The sequence below is a fragment of the Balaenoptera ricei genome, chromosome 4 (genome assembly GCF_028023285.1).
Source record: "Balaenoptera ricei isolate mBalRic1 chromosome 4, mBalRic1.hap2, whole genome shotgun sequence".
NCBI lineage: Eukaryota > Metazoa > Chordata > Mammalia > Artiodactyla > Balaenopteridae > Balaenoptera > Balaenoptera ricei.
In genome coordinates, this window is record NC_082642.1 from 35448606 (window position 1) to 35462846 (window position 14241).

The 14241-nt window shown below is 39.8% G+C and overlaps 1 protein-coding gene across 1 annotated transcript in view; it reads right to left on the reverse strand.

Moving 5' to 3' along the window:
• The window catches only part of ZNF385D (zinc finger protein 385D), a 949347-nt gene extending 935354 nt beyond the window's left edge, over positions 1 to 13993 (reverse strand). Inside the window, exon 1 of the mRNA XM_059920403.1 lies at positions 13888 to 13993. Within this exon, the coding sequence (XP_059776386.1) occupies positions 13888 to 13993 (106 nt within the window). The remainder of the gene's footprint in view (positions 1 to 13887) is intronic.
• Between the last annotated feature and the right edge of the window lie 248 nt (positions 13994 to 14241).

The following is a 14241-nucleotide window of genomic DNA, read 5'->3' on the forward strand; positions in this document are numbered from 1 at the left end:
CACTACAACAAAGAGACATATAACTCAGTAAATGCTTTGTGTTATCCTTTCAATAGTATTTATCTTTTCTGCATGTAGGCTGCAAATACTTCTGATTTCTTTCCCAAAAACAAGCATGTAAAAAATACAGTGGAAAAATAAAAACTTTTATTTTGTGGATGTATAATATATGCATCTGTGTAAGCGCACGTGCATGTTCTAAGCAGTTTGAGATTTAATTACTTTGCATTCCAAGGACTAGCTGGAGGTGGAAATCAGGAGTCCAAAACCATGAAAATGCTATGTAACCAGAGGATCTGTGCTATACATCACAGATGTCCTGTTTTCCCTGATTATTGAGCCTTTGTAAGACGGTCCACACATGAAACTGCAACTGTACAGGAGGTATAGTTTGATGAATATGGCATGTGAAATTTTATATACATTGCTGCTTTGAGTGTTATCTTTGTGTGATTTTTCTACAGGATCACCTTTATTTCTTAAAGAAAGAGTTTTATATGGGGTACTTGGAGGTGGGGCAGCAGATAGGGAAGGCAGAGGAAGTGAAGAAGAAAAGAGGCCAAACACAATGGTGTCCTTTCCTTGTGGCCACAGAAACTACTGTCTTAATGAGAATCCAGCAGGCCCTCTATGCTACAATTCTGTTTCCCAGCAGATCATAAAGCTAAGAGCCCAGGAAAATGTAAAGATATGGTTGCAAGTATCGAAATAAGATTAGATAGATAGACACACAGATAGATAGGAAAAAAGAAAGATGGATGGATGGATGGAAGGAAGGATACGGAATTGTTATGGCTTAACTCCTTAATATATAGGGACAGAGGAATATATGACATCTATGAGCACAAATCAAAGATAAGGCCATTCCAATGGGATATTATTTCTGGGTCTAGTCAATTCAAAGCTATCCTCAATTATATATAATTATACATATTACAAAATAAGTTTCATAAAATATTTAAAAGAGAGGAGAACATGATATAAAATATCAAGAACAAGAGGCAAGAGTGGTAACAAAATAAGAGGCTACCATTAAGTGAGCAAAACATTTAGTAGCCAAGAAATGCCCTCTCTTCAGTATGGACAGGAAGTGAGACAGCACGTTATAATAGGACCTATATTATTATGAAGCTATTAATTACATGAAAAGTGCAGGAATAAGCATTAGCACATAAAAAGAAAATTCCATCATTGAGACTATCAAGAAGTTCACACACATAATTACATAGTACTTTTCCAGTCTTAACACAATGAAGCTTTCAGATAGGAAGAAAAATAGACCAAAGCATATCATTATCCCCACATCGCTAAGTGAACTTGAAATGTTTTTAAGTTTCAAGAAGTTTAAAAAGGAGAAAATACAAACTTTGGAGTATCCATGAATCACAATAACAAGTATGTTAGGAAGTATATATAGTTGGTTGTGAATTGATTTTCTCACAGACCCTCTGTTACCTTTCAGTGAGATGCAAGACAGCTAAATTCACTTATTGCTTAGCAATTACTTTCCTATTTTTTTAAGAACTTCTTTTTAATACGGTGAGTTTTAAGGTGACTTTGGAACATCCAGTTGGAAAAGTCTAGTAGGAAGCTTTGGAAGTGCAGATAACAATGCCTGAAAGCACAGAGTTATATTCTCATGGTGCTTTACTCACATTATCATAGAGCACTGTGTCAGTTAGGATATGCTAGGTTGTGATGCAGTAACAAAATCCTAAAATCTCAGCGACTCAAAGAAGCAAAGACTTACTTCTTGCTTATACGACATGTGTATCTCAGGTCAGCAGGCCTTCCATTCCAACGCAGCCTGGCTCAGGGTCACAGCTATTAAACCCTCTACCATCTGAAACACCACTGGTCTCCATGATAGGGGAAAAAAGCCTAACGGACCACACACCAGCTTTTACTGTCTTCTGCTAGAAAGTGACACATCACTTCCATTCACACGGTCTCAGGTACTGGGAACTGGAAGAATGGCTGAGCAGTACCGAAAACGGATGTCCAGTTGGAGTGAAATTTTAAATGGCAAAGCAAACACTCATCTCCTCAGTTACTAGAACCATCTATATGATTTAGTGACTCGATGGCATGATCCTCCAAACCAACAATCCAGGCCCAGACTCAGAAAATGAAAGCAGATGACCCCTTTCTATCATTCAGCAAAAAAATGTGATGCTTTGACTCTCTGGACAAAAAAATCTACAACTATGGATGGTCATTTTGACTTAATAATTGGGAACAAGATAAAAACGTAATTGTGGAATGACTTCTCAAAGTGGCCATTGTAAATCTACTCTCATTGGGTAGTGCTACAAGGAGGCTGGAACTGAGTCAACTCAGTTAAAACATACACAGAAGTATTATTATGTGACATCTGAGAGACTTTTCTGTCTTGTGGAATCCAATACCTCCTTAAAAATGAGCTGGTATTAGCCTTATAAAGGAAGGAAAAATAAAATAGACAGCTTTTGCGTTTTCCTCACAAATGAAGCTAAATCTTCCTTGAATATTTGCAGGTGTTCTGCTACCTTGGGCATATTGATGGAATTTAGTATTGGTCTCAGCAATGGTGAGATATGAAAAAGAAATGTAATACTACTAACTACAGGACCTTTCTTAAGGTTCCCATGATTCTTAATGTACGACAATAACAAAGCAACCATTGCAAATCACTGTAAGTCAAGGTTGGTATCTGCTGTTTAAATGTACAGCAATAGTTAAATTCTGAGAGAACAGTGTTGGTATTGAAAGAGCCAAGTCCAAAAGAAGTAGAGCTGCATTTAGGAGCAAAATGATCAACACGATTTGAGATGACAGTGGGAATTCCAGTAGAAATGACAGGAGATGATGCCCTAGAGAGACAGTAAATCTCTCCCTGGTACAGAAATTAGTTATGAATCATACATAAGCAAACCAATGTGTATATCATTTATGGTGCTTGGCCATATGACTTATTTGTTTTCATGGAAAAGAGGATTAGCTACATGTATTAAAGGCAGCATAATGTTCAAGAAAAAGGTATTTTTAACGTTGGTTTCACTTCTCAAAATTGTTTATGGGACCACTTTTTTTTACTTGAATGGAAGGCAAAAGAAGAGATCAAACAACATGACAAAACTGAGGTTGGGACTACCATGATTATTAAAGTCACAGCACTTGATAACCTTTAACAATATCCTCTTTGGGGACATTCCCAATGTTATCTTAGAAAGTATTGACAGTCAAACACTTACAACTTGTTAGGTTCTCTGAAAACTTTCAGGAACTAATAAAGCAAGAGTCAAATAAACCTTTGCTAGTCAAATAAACCTTTAAGAGCATGATTTCTTTCTTTAAAACATGTACCTGGTTATTTTATTCTTTTAGACCAAACTCCTTTTATGGTTTTCCACAAAACTATGCCAAGCCATCCTCAAACTAACCTTTCAATGCCTTCTAAATTACTTTAGCTTGTAGATACACATGACACACACACACACACACACACACACACACACACACACACACACACACAGTCGTATTCTTGGAATCAGTTCCACAATTCTGGTTTCAGACACAAGAGCTATTACATAGCGCTTGGCAGTCTCCTAAAGGTCATACTTCACTACATTCTCTATACGCATTATGGCAATCAACCAAATTTCTATAACTTATTACCATCATCATTTATTAGACTCTACTACTGACCCCTCAGTGAGAGCCAGCTTCCAAGATTCATTGCTATTTATTTTAATGACAAAGCAATGGCATGAAATCTCAAAAATTCTTTCAAAGTGTAGCAGATACCAAGGCCGTCGTCTTCCCTGTTTCCTGTAGGGGGTATGAGAGGCCCATTGCGTTGGCATACATTGTCTGGCTGTGTGTCTTTCTGTTTATTTCGTGCTTTCACTGTTAGAAACAAAGAACACTTCAACTTTAATGTTTGACTCGAGTGGGAATTCATGAAATAGAAATGAATAACTGTGTATTCCTAGGAGACTCTGATAATCAGGGTGATCACTCAGTTGGCACATTTCTGTTTCCTTCAGGTCAGAAAAACTGAGAACCTTCTAATATTATTCGATTACGCTGCCCCTCCAGAGATCACTAGCTATTATTACCTTAAACCTTTTATTATTCTGAAACACATGATGTCGATTATTAAAATAGTCCATTTGATGTATAAGGATGAAAAACCAGTGCAGCCCTTTGCTGCTCCAAACAAAACTAGTTGATTTTGCATCATGAACACATTTGGGAAAGTAGTTAAGTTGCCAGGTTTCAAATTATCACAGGGGTGGAGTAACAAGAAATTCATTGAATAACACAGAATTTCCAAACTCAGCTTAATGGATAAGATGATTCATTATTCTCATGTGGTAAGACGAAAAGGAAAGCCAGTGGCTGAGAAAGCACAAAAATGCAGAAACGAAACTTTCAGACTTGGGCACGGCAAGCAATTCGTTGTAATCAGAACGTTAATAGGGAGCATTAATTTATAGAAAGATGCCTTCTGGAGTACCAAATTAGCCTAATCAATTTAGAAACTTATTAATGGGCCTGACAATTTTCCTTAAGGACCACATCAAGGTATAGAAAATCACTGTTAAAGTCACTTTAGCATTTGCATAAAATTAGTTTATCTTCATAACGAATCTGAGTATGGTTATAAAGCCTATCCTGGAGTACATTTCGGAGCAATTTTCAAATTAAAGTTTCATTAGGGTTCCCTTAATAGTGTCATTTATTGATTGTTCTCATCTCCACCCCATTCATGTACTATCATTGTCCTCCAGTAAATCATTCCAATGTCTGATAGACTTAACAGAAGCTATTTCCCTGTGTATGTGGGGAAAAAAGGAAGCTTTTCAGGGTAGTACAGGGAAGCTCAGGCTTTGAATCAGACATGGTTTGTTCACAACTCAGCTTTATCACCTGCGAGTTATTTGACCTTGCAAAATCACATAACCTTTATTTTGTTTCCTTATCTTTAAAAAAATTGTAAATAAGGCTAATGGTAACACCTACTCACCTAATTATGGGAAGAAACCACTGAGAAATTTCACATGTCATTTTTGTACTCTGTGAAACACTATTTCCATATAAGATTTTAATATGTGTATTAGCAGAAAAAGATGAAAAAACTTTTGCTCTAAATGGACACAGAAAATGTGACCCCCATCATTTGTAATGGCAACCTTTTCTATCCTGAATATTATTTAGTTTTTCTCAAATTTTCTTATGCATGCTAAAATATCCTAATTAGGAAAAACGTTTACTCTTGTTAAAGTAGGCAATCTTTTAAGAAAGGAATTATTGCCTCTAACTTCTTCAGAATTCTGAATAGTTTCTCTTCAACTTTGAAAACTTAAGAAGACATGTTCTGATTTATGATCTTAAAAGAGAAAACTGTTTTTTTCCCCAGAATCATCTCTTCAGATTAACTTGTTCAGGTTTTTTATTTATAGAGAGTCAAAGAAGGATACATTGGCATCAGACATAATTTATGATTAATAAATAATTAAGAATCATGCCACTAATTAAAAAGGAATTTTTATAAATGCGAAGTGCTCGCCAAAGTTCAATGAAACTGAAAAATGGTCTTTTGAAAGCAATTTCCTCAGGTCAAACTCTTCTTTATGATATGCTAAAAAACTTTACTCAACCTACTAAAAGCCATCAATTAACCAGTAACAGAGCTGTGTCTCCTTTATTCAGGAGAGAGAAAATGACAAAGCATATCAAAATCTGAGAAATTATTATGTTGTATTTAAGGCAATTTTCAGAGTATGTTTAGGCTATTTACCTCGATTTTTTACAAATTCTATGTCTACCACACAGTAGAATGTAATTGTTTATTCATTCAACAAATGTTTTGGGACACCTCTTTCATTCAAGGCACTGACAAGCACTGCAGGTGGTAGAAAGATCAATAAAACATAGCTCCCCACCCCCCAATAATGGGATTATTATCTATGGGATTATATCTATTATTATCTCAATTTTTTGATGCTCAGGGCGACCTGTGAAGAACTGCATTATCAAGGGAAATCCAAGTTCATTCCTTGTACCCTACTTGTTAATTCTTAGGGCAAACATCAACTTGCCCACTACTCCTACCCCAGAGATATCCTTACCATTCCTGGAAAGTATCCATTTCCTCAGGTTCCCAAGAGTCCAGGGGACTCCAGCTTTCAACTCGTCACAAAGAATATCAGGACTGGGAACTGATCAAAGTACATGGGCTCAACTCATTGCCAAGCAACCACGGCCAAACTGTCACTAAAAGGAGCAACAGTTATACAGCCTTGTCTAAGGGGTACAGAGCTCTCCCATCCTTCTAGAGACTGAAATTCTGAAGTTAAGCCAGACCAGAAGGCATCCCAGTAACTAAACTGCTCAGTACTTTGTAGGAGAGATTACTATGAAAGTCTCCGCTACGTAAAGAACAAGGATGTTTTATTCACTGCGCCATTCAGCTTCCCCTCCGTGAAGACTCATGGGAAAAGTCATCTTAAGTCTCAGTAGGAGGAATGGTCTTTCTTTCCTGAACAACACAGAGTTCCGATAATACATGCTTCTATGGGTCTGATGGTTGTTTAAAAACTTGGGTCCAAGTTATGGACTCTGTCCTCCCAGTAGATACTCCCTTAGAGCATGGCTGGAGTACTTCCTTACTTATCTTTCCTTGTCTTAAGGAAATTTCTTCGTATCACGAGCTTCTCAATGATTAATTGATTTTTAACTTTTTTGAAATATAATTCAAATACAGAGAAATGCATAAACTGTATGTTCAACCTGATGACTTTTTACAAGTGAAGAGACCCATGTAATCACCACCCAAATCAGGAAACAATATTTCCAGCACCTCGCCCCCTCTCTCACCAATAACTGTGATGTGTCATTAAGTTAGTTTTGCTTAATTTTGAACTTTATGTAATGGAATCATGCTTTGGGGGGTTTCCGGCCTTTGTTGGTCAACATTATGCTTGGGAGATCATTCATATTTTAGTCTATAATTGTAGTTTATTCATTCTCATGCTACTCTCTTTTTGTAAAATTTAATTTAGCAATATTTTACTTTCTTTTTAAAACATCTTAAACCCATTAACAAAAAAAAAAGGTAAAAAAATAGGCAATGGTTTCTTCGATATGACACCAAAGGCACAGCCAACAAAAGAATAAAATAGACAAATTGGACTTTTTGAAGAATTTTTTTAATTGTCCATCAAAAGACACTATCACCAGAGTAAAAAGGCAACATACAGAATGGGGACTATTTGCAGATATACCTAATAAGGTATTAAGATCCAGAATATAGAGAGAACGCCTAAAACTTAACAACAAAAAAGCAAACAACTCAATTTAAAAACAGGCAAAGGACTTGAACTGACATTTCTCCAAAGAAGATTCACAAACGGTCAATAAGCACATGAAAAGATTTTCAACACACTAACTTGCTTTTCCTGCTGGTGTTGGTATCAATAATATTCCCAGCACCAGCATTCTATAAGCACATATCAATAATATCCCCAGCACCAGCATTCTATAATCACTCATCAAATAGTTATTGGCTACATTATGGTAAAGTGCAATGAACAGAAAATAATTAATTGCCCTGAAGTTTATGATCCAAAATCTGGTCAAAATTTGAACATAAATTCAGACAATATACTTTTAAAAATAGATGAAATTTCTAGTCCTTTCTGCACTTTCCACACTTCAGTTATGTCGGTTCTGCTATCTTATATATTTACACCATGTAAAAATAGGAGGAGGAGGATTGTGGTAGGCAAAATAGTGTGCACTCCCCCCAATTACATCAGATCCTAATCCCTGGAACCGGTAAATGCCACCTTATTGGGGAAAAGGGTCTTTGCAGATGTGATTAAATCAAGGATTTTAAAATGGGAGATTATCCTGATCTATCAGCAATAAAATATCAGGCCCTAAATGCAATCCCAGATGTCCTTAGAGAAAAGCAGAGGGAGTTTAGACTCACAGAGAAGAAGGCAAAGGGAAGACAGAGGCAGAGAGGGGAGTGATAAGACCACCAACCAAAGAATGCCAATAGGCGCCGGAAGCTGCAGGTGGCAAGGTACAGATTCTCTCAAGCATCCTGACAGAGCACAGCCTTGCCAACACCTTGATCTCAGCCCTGTGATACAGATTCCTGGCTTTTGACCTCCAGGACTGTGAGAGAATGCATTTCTGCTGTTCTAAGCCACCAAGTTGGTGGTAATTTGGTTCAGTAGCCACAGGAAACTAATACATGATGATAATTAAAATTAGTTAACATCTACGGCGTATTCACTTTGTACTAGACACTAGTACACTAGACACTTTATATGTGCTTCAAATATACAAAGTACCATATATATCTTATTAAGCCTTCAATCAACCTACGGGATAGATTGTTTATTGTCACCATTTTATAGCAGAGGACACCAAGGCAAAGAGATGAACAGTAAGTTCACGAACTTCTCACAGCTTTTAAGAAACAGAGCAAGGAGAGAAACCCAGGAATTCTAGTTCTTGAGTTCACACTCTTAAGTGCTAGACCCTGCTAACTGACTATTTTGCCTCTACTACTTTAATGTCATGTTTTACTATGAATGTAAAATATGTAAACACCTGAGAACTCAACCCAGAACTTGAAACATTTATTCTTAAATTCTAGGTAATCTGGATAGATTTGGTACACAGACACTAACTCTCAGAAGTTGTTCTCAACAAAATGCAGTTTTAAAAATCTTGATTTTTTTAAGATGCCTTTTGGAGTTTCCTGTGTATTTCTGTTTTTGTTTTTGTTTTATAACATGGCTTGACTCCCCGAGAGGGAGACTTATTTTCTTTATTTATTTGGCTGCAGGCTCTTAGTTGCAGCATGCGGGATCCAGTTCCCTGACCAGGGATCGAACCCGGGCCCCCTGCATTGGGAGCTCAGAGTCTTAACCACTGGACCACCAGGGAAGTCCCATTCATCTGTTTAAGTGAAAGTAAAGATAGTATAGAAACATTGATTCACTTTTTCATTTCATGAAGGTAGATGAGAGATTGTTAAAGGAAAAAGAAATCTCTAATAATTTTTAATAATACATTATAAAGACAGCAATGAATAACTCCTTGGATATAAAAACAGAACACAGGACAAGATCACAAAAAAACTAAATCGAGAACATCTGACCCCATGTGATGAGAGATCCTTAGGAAAATCCTCACATGGATTTCCCTGACGCTGCACCACAGTAAAATTTTTTTCCTCTCCTGGAGACACATAGATCTAAACTCAAGATAGTCCAAGATTGGTACTGTTTGTTGAAAGATGGGCTACAGAACTACACAGAAGGTAAATAAGAACCCTCCTTCACTGCAAACCTCTCACTTAAAGGACCTGTTTAGAAGTGCTACACACTTGCTTGTTTGGACGACACTATAGGCAAAGTAATCCAAGCCCTTAAAGTGGTCTAGAAGTCCCTATCCCATTCTAGAACTGTGTTCTAGTGTCCTCTCCAAGTGCATCAGTAGGTTAGGAGTAAGATACTCTTTAAAACTCATACTCAGTCTAGACAAAATGCTAAAAGTGGTCTAGACTTATCTAGATAGGATTAAAGTCACATTTTAAATGGAATAAAGACTTGGTGAAGAAATTTGATTCATCTCTGCCCCTCAATATCCTTACACTTCTTTCTCATTGCAGTTTTTTTTTTTTTTTCAAGTTAAGGCTGGGTTATTCCAGAAAGGGGAGTGATCGCTAATTTTAGTAGGCCCTAGAAGATATAAATGAATACATTTTTAATGTACTGGAATTTTAAAATTGATCTCCAATGTGTTATCCACTGGTCAAAAGATTAATGATACTCGTGAATTTTCGGCCTGCAGTCTATTTGTGCTGATCTAGGTCTCCTAAGAGGCTATTTAAGTGCTTGCTTGATTGTCAACCTACAGGCTTCATTTTATTCAAACTCTCGCTTTAGAGCCCTTGTCAAAAAACTAAGAAGTGTCATCTACCTTGAGTTCTCAACTCTTGAAATATTGAAAATTACAAATCCTTCCCCAATATTAGTTTCTTCAAACTGTGATTTCAGTGTGACACAGATGCTTATGGAGTTTAAATCACTTTTCAGAGATGTGATTGTTCAAATCACCAATACTATCAAATAAGCTATTAGTCTTACTGTGCAAATATTGAACTTAAAAAATCATGAAACGTGGGAGGACATATATTCATGTAATTATAAGGTTAACTCATTTATAAGACTCCCACTATCATAAAGTATTTTGCAATTCAAGTTTATAATTAGTTTCAATATTTTACTACTAAGGTTAAATACATTAGTCTCCATAACAACCTCATTATTTCAAAAAACAAACAAAACCTCTAGGCAAATTATTACTATTCTATTTTTATACCCCTGCTAAAACCCTTACATATTCAGAAATGTATTGTTTTCAGTTGGCAAAATATGTTTTTTTTTAAGACTTCAACTATATCAAAAGACAAAAATGTATATTTCATGCAATGTTAAGTTACTACTAGAAAACACAACTTAACCCTAAAACAAAAGAGAAAACATGGCAATAACCATTAGTTTACTGGTACAGAGAAATACAGTTTTATTTGAAAACAATAAGATACCATGCAAGTACCATACAAGGAAACATAGTAAAATCTTCCTCAAAGATTCTCTATTTCCCAAAGCTGCTCCCACTTCTAACATATTAATATAGCGCCCCAATAGATTTATACACTTTTATTTGGTAATTCCATAAGTGCAGGCAAATCAGATCTGTGATTCATCACTATTCCCCGAACAAGCATAATATCAGCTTGTGAAGGAACATGACAAATACATTTTTGTTGCTCTTGTTCTTAGTTTTGAAAACTTCCAAATCTTTAGACAGGCACTGACATAACTTATCTGAAGAACTCACAAGCAATGAATTTATAAAGTTGGAGATTACGAGAAAATAATGGAAGATGTGTACTCAGTCACCTGCATGCACTTTGCACTGCCATAAGAAACTCAAGGACTTAATTAAATTTCAAATAAAATAAGCCCTAGATTAGATGTGAATCTTTTAGCCAGAGTTGTCATTATAGATGAAACACTATGTTTCGTTGAATCGCAAACATGTTTCATTATTCAACTTTTGTTGCACCTAGTAAATAGCAAATCACAGCAGGGGATGTAATTGTTTTGGAAAGACCGCTGAAAACAAAGAGGAATTTTTAAAACAAGCTGCTAGTATCTCTTAACAGAAATTCAACATCCTGTTAGGACCTAAACATTAATTATAAGCTGGCTGAAATAGGACGGTGTCCAGGTAGACCTCAGGATAACTCTACAGAGTCATTCAGAGGTAGGTTTGATGTTATAAATTACACACTTCTAAGAGCAGGGCTATAATATATTTAGTTCTATTACTGATTTATAATAACGGGCTCAAGGAAGGAACATCATCAAGGTAAACAACAAGACCTCAGCATTTAGTCCTCTCTAGAGCTGGCAGGCTGAATTACATAAATGCCACCCAATTTTCACTTGATTTCAAGTCACGAGTTCCACATTTCTGTTACATTAAAAATACATTTGAAATAGCTGTGGATGAATCAATCTGTGATACTGTCATCAACTTACTACCTTTTCATGGGATTTAGAACTTAGGTTGTCCTTTCACTTTTCAAATGAGTCTCAAAGAGGTCATGTAGTTGTTAATGGAACCAACTTTCGAGTCCAGCAATCTGGGGTTCCAAAACACTGACTCTGGAACTTTTCCAAATTTAACATCTCTGAAGCCTCCCTTTCCTTATCCACAAAGTAGAGATGGTAAAGGTGCTGCCTTCTTGGGGTTGTTATGTATTTGCAGGGCCAATAAAGCCTTTAATACACTACTTGGTGTGCAGTGAACAGGAAACAAATATCAGATGTCACTATTACTATTATTATTGTTGTTACTATTATTATTATTATTATCATCATTAAGTGACCCCAGAGGTCCTTCAGCCACTTTGTCATACAGCAAAAATAGTCCAAAAGCCCTAACTTTTCTCTCAGGTCACTTTCTCCTAATCCAGAGAGCTTCCAAACTTCATTTATTTAAATCTAAGACAGGGACTTCCCTGGTGGTGCAGTGGTTAAGAATCCGCCTGCCAATGCAGGGGACAGGGGTTCGAGCCCTGGTCCGGGAAGATCCCACATGCCGCAGAGCAACTAAGCCCGTGCGCCACAACTACTGAGCCTGCGCTCTAGAGCCCGTGAGCCACGACTACTGAGCCTGAGTGCCACAACTACTGAAGCCCGCGCGCCTAGAGTCTGTGCTCTGCACGCAACAAGAGAAGCCACCGCAATGAGAAGCCCGCTGGCCGCAACTAGAGAAAGCCCGCGTGCAGCAACGAAGGCCCAATGCAGCCAAAAAAAAAAATAAATTTAAAAAAACTTTAAAAAAGAATTTAAATAAATAAATATATCTAAGATAATACATTAACTCAAGATATTTGTCCTTTCCCCCAGTCTGTATTTTAGCTCCATGACAAGAGGGCCAAAATTCATTTCTGAGGAACATCTGGAAGGAAACGTGAAGAAATTGCATCAAACTTCAGCCACGCTGTGCTGCATCAATCTACATAATTTGAAATGACCCATATTTGCCTTTCATGCTCAGAGACCAGAGAATAGTGACTGAATTAGCCAGGACAGGCCAAGGGTGGCATGAAAACCCAGAGGGAGAGACACCTTTCAGTCGATTGCAGGGGACATGGTGAATCAGAATTAAGTGGACACGTGAAAGCCACGTTTAACAGACCAACTAACCATTTGCCTCAAAAGAAATCTCCCCATCACATTTCAGAAAGCACCACAGGAATGTCATAGAAAAGCGCCAGCACGAGGGTCCTTAGTTACACCTACAGAATGTAGAATAGTCTCCTAAGTCGGTTTACGGTTCCAGAATTTGGAGACACTCAAACACCCAGGAACAGCTCATTGCCCCTTACTTTAGCCGCAGCTCAGGCTAAAGCAGACATAAACACGGCCTCCAGAAGCACGTGATGCGGCCAAGTCTGAACTGTAAGGGGGACAGATGAGGAATTGGGCATTCCACAAGGCGTGACACCATATTGGGCGCAACTGCTTTCCCCTGACCCCAATCTGCACACACAATAAAACTTCTCCCAAAATGCAAGAAGTCGCAGGGTACACCCACCCTGCGCTCTCACTTCTAACGCGGTCCCCGTTGCCCAGGAGGGCGATAGGGGCGCTGGTTTATCCTCAGCCTCCCAACCCCACCCTAAAAGTCAAAATAATTCCTCTGGAGAGAAGCTTCCCATAGCTCAATAGCTTCTCACGGCGAAAGGAAGAAAATGAAAAGACAATCAGGAAGCCGGCCCGCTGTGCTTTCTTATCCCAACAACTTCGCCAGGTTTCCCGAGGAGGGAGCGCGCCCCGCACGCAACCAACAGGAGACGCGCGGCGGGGTGTCCAACCTCGGTGGCCCAGCCCTCGACGGCGATGGCCAGAGAGCCAGGCCGACCCCCTCGCCCCTCCTCTGCCTCCCCGACCCCTTGGTCCTCGGCAGCCTTTGTGTCCGGAGACCCTCAAGCTCCGCGCTCTCCACTCCCGCCCCGCAACCTGTCCGCGGGGCGCGTTGCAGAGGAGGCAAGAGGCAGAGGAGGGGACGGACGGAACAGGGCACGCGGATGGGGGGGGGGTGGGGGTGGGGAGCGTGTGGGGCGGGGAGGTCCCGGGGGCTGGAGGCCCGGGGGGGCTGGAGGTCCCGGGGACGGACCGTGCCGATGCCCGTTCCGCGCGCCTCGCATCCCGCAGGGGCTCACCCCCCAGCGCCGGGGCCAGCACCCCCGCCAACTCCACCACCCGAGCCGAGCCACCTCTTCTGCGCTCAACTTACCGCGGCCGGGCTGAGCTTTCGGAGAGCCCAGCAGCTTTTCTCTCCTTCCTCCCGCCGAGCCCTTCATCTTCCTGCCGGCGGCCGCCCGGCGCCCCGGCCCTGGCATTGGAAGGAGCGGCCGCCGGGGCTGGCGGTGCCCGGGGCGCACGGCTGCCCGCCCGTAGCTTTGGCGGCGGCGGCGGCGGCGGAGGACGGTCCCTGAACGCCGGGCGTGCGGTACCCGGGCGCGGGCTGGAGGTGGCCGCCGGCGCGCCCCTGGCACTCCGCACGCGGCCCGCGCCCGCGCCCGCCTCAGGTGCACCGGACTGGGGAGAGGTGCGAGCCGGCGCCGAGGGAGGGGCCGGCCGGGGGCCG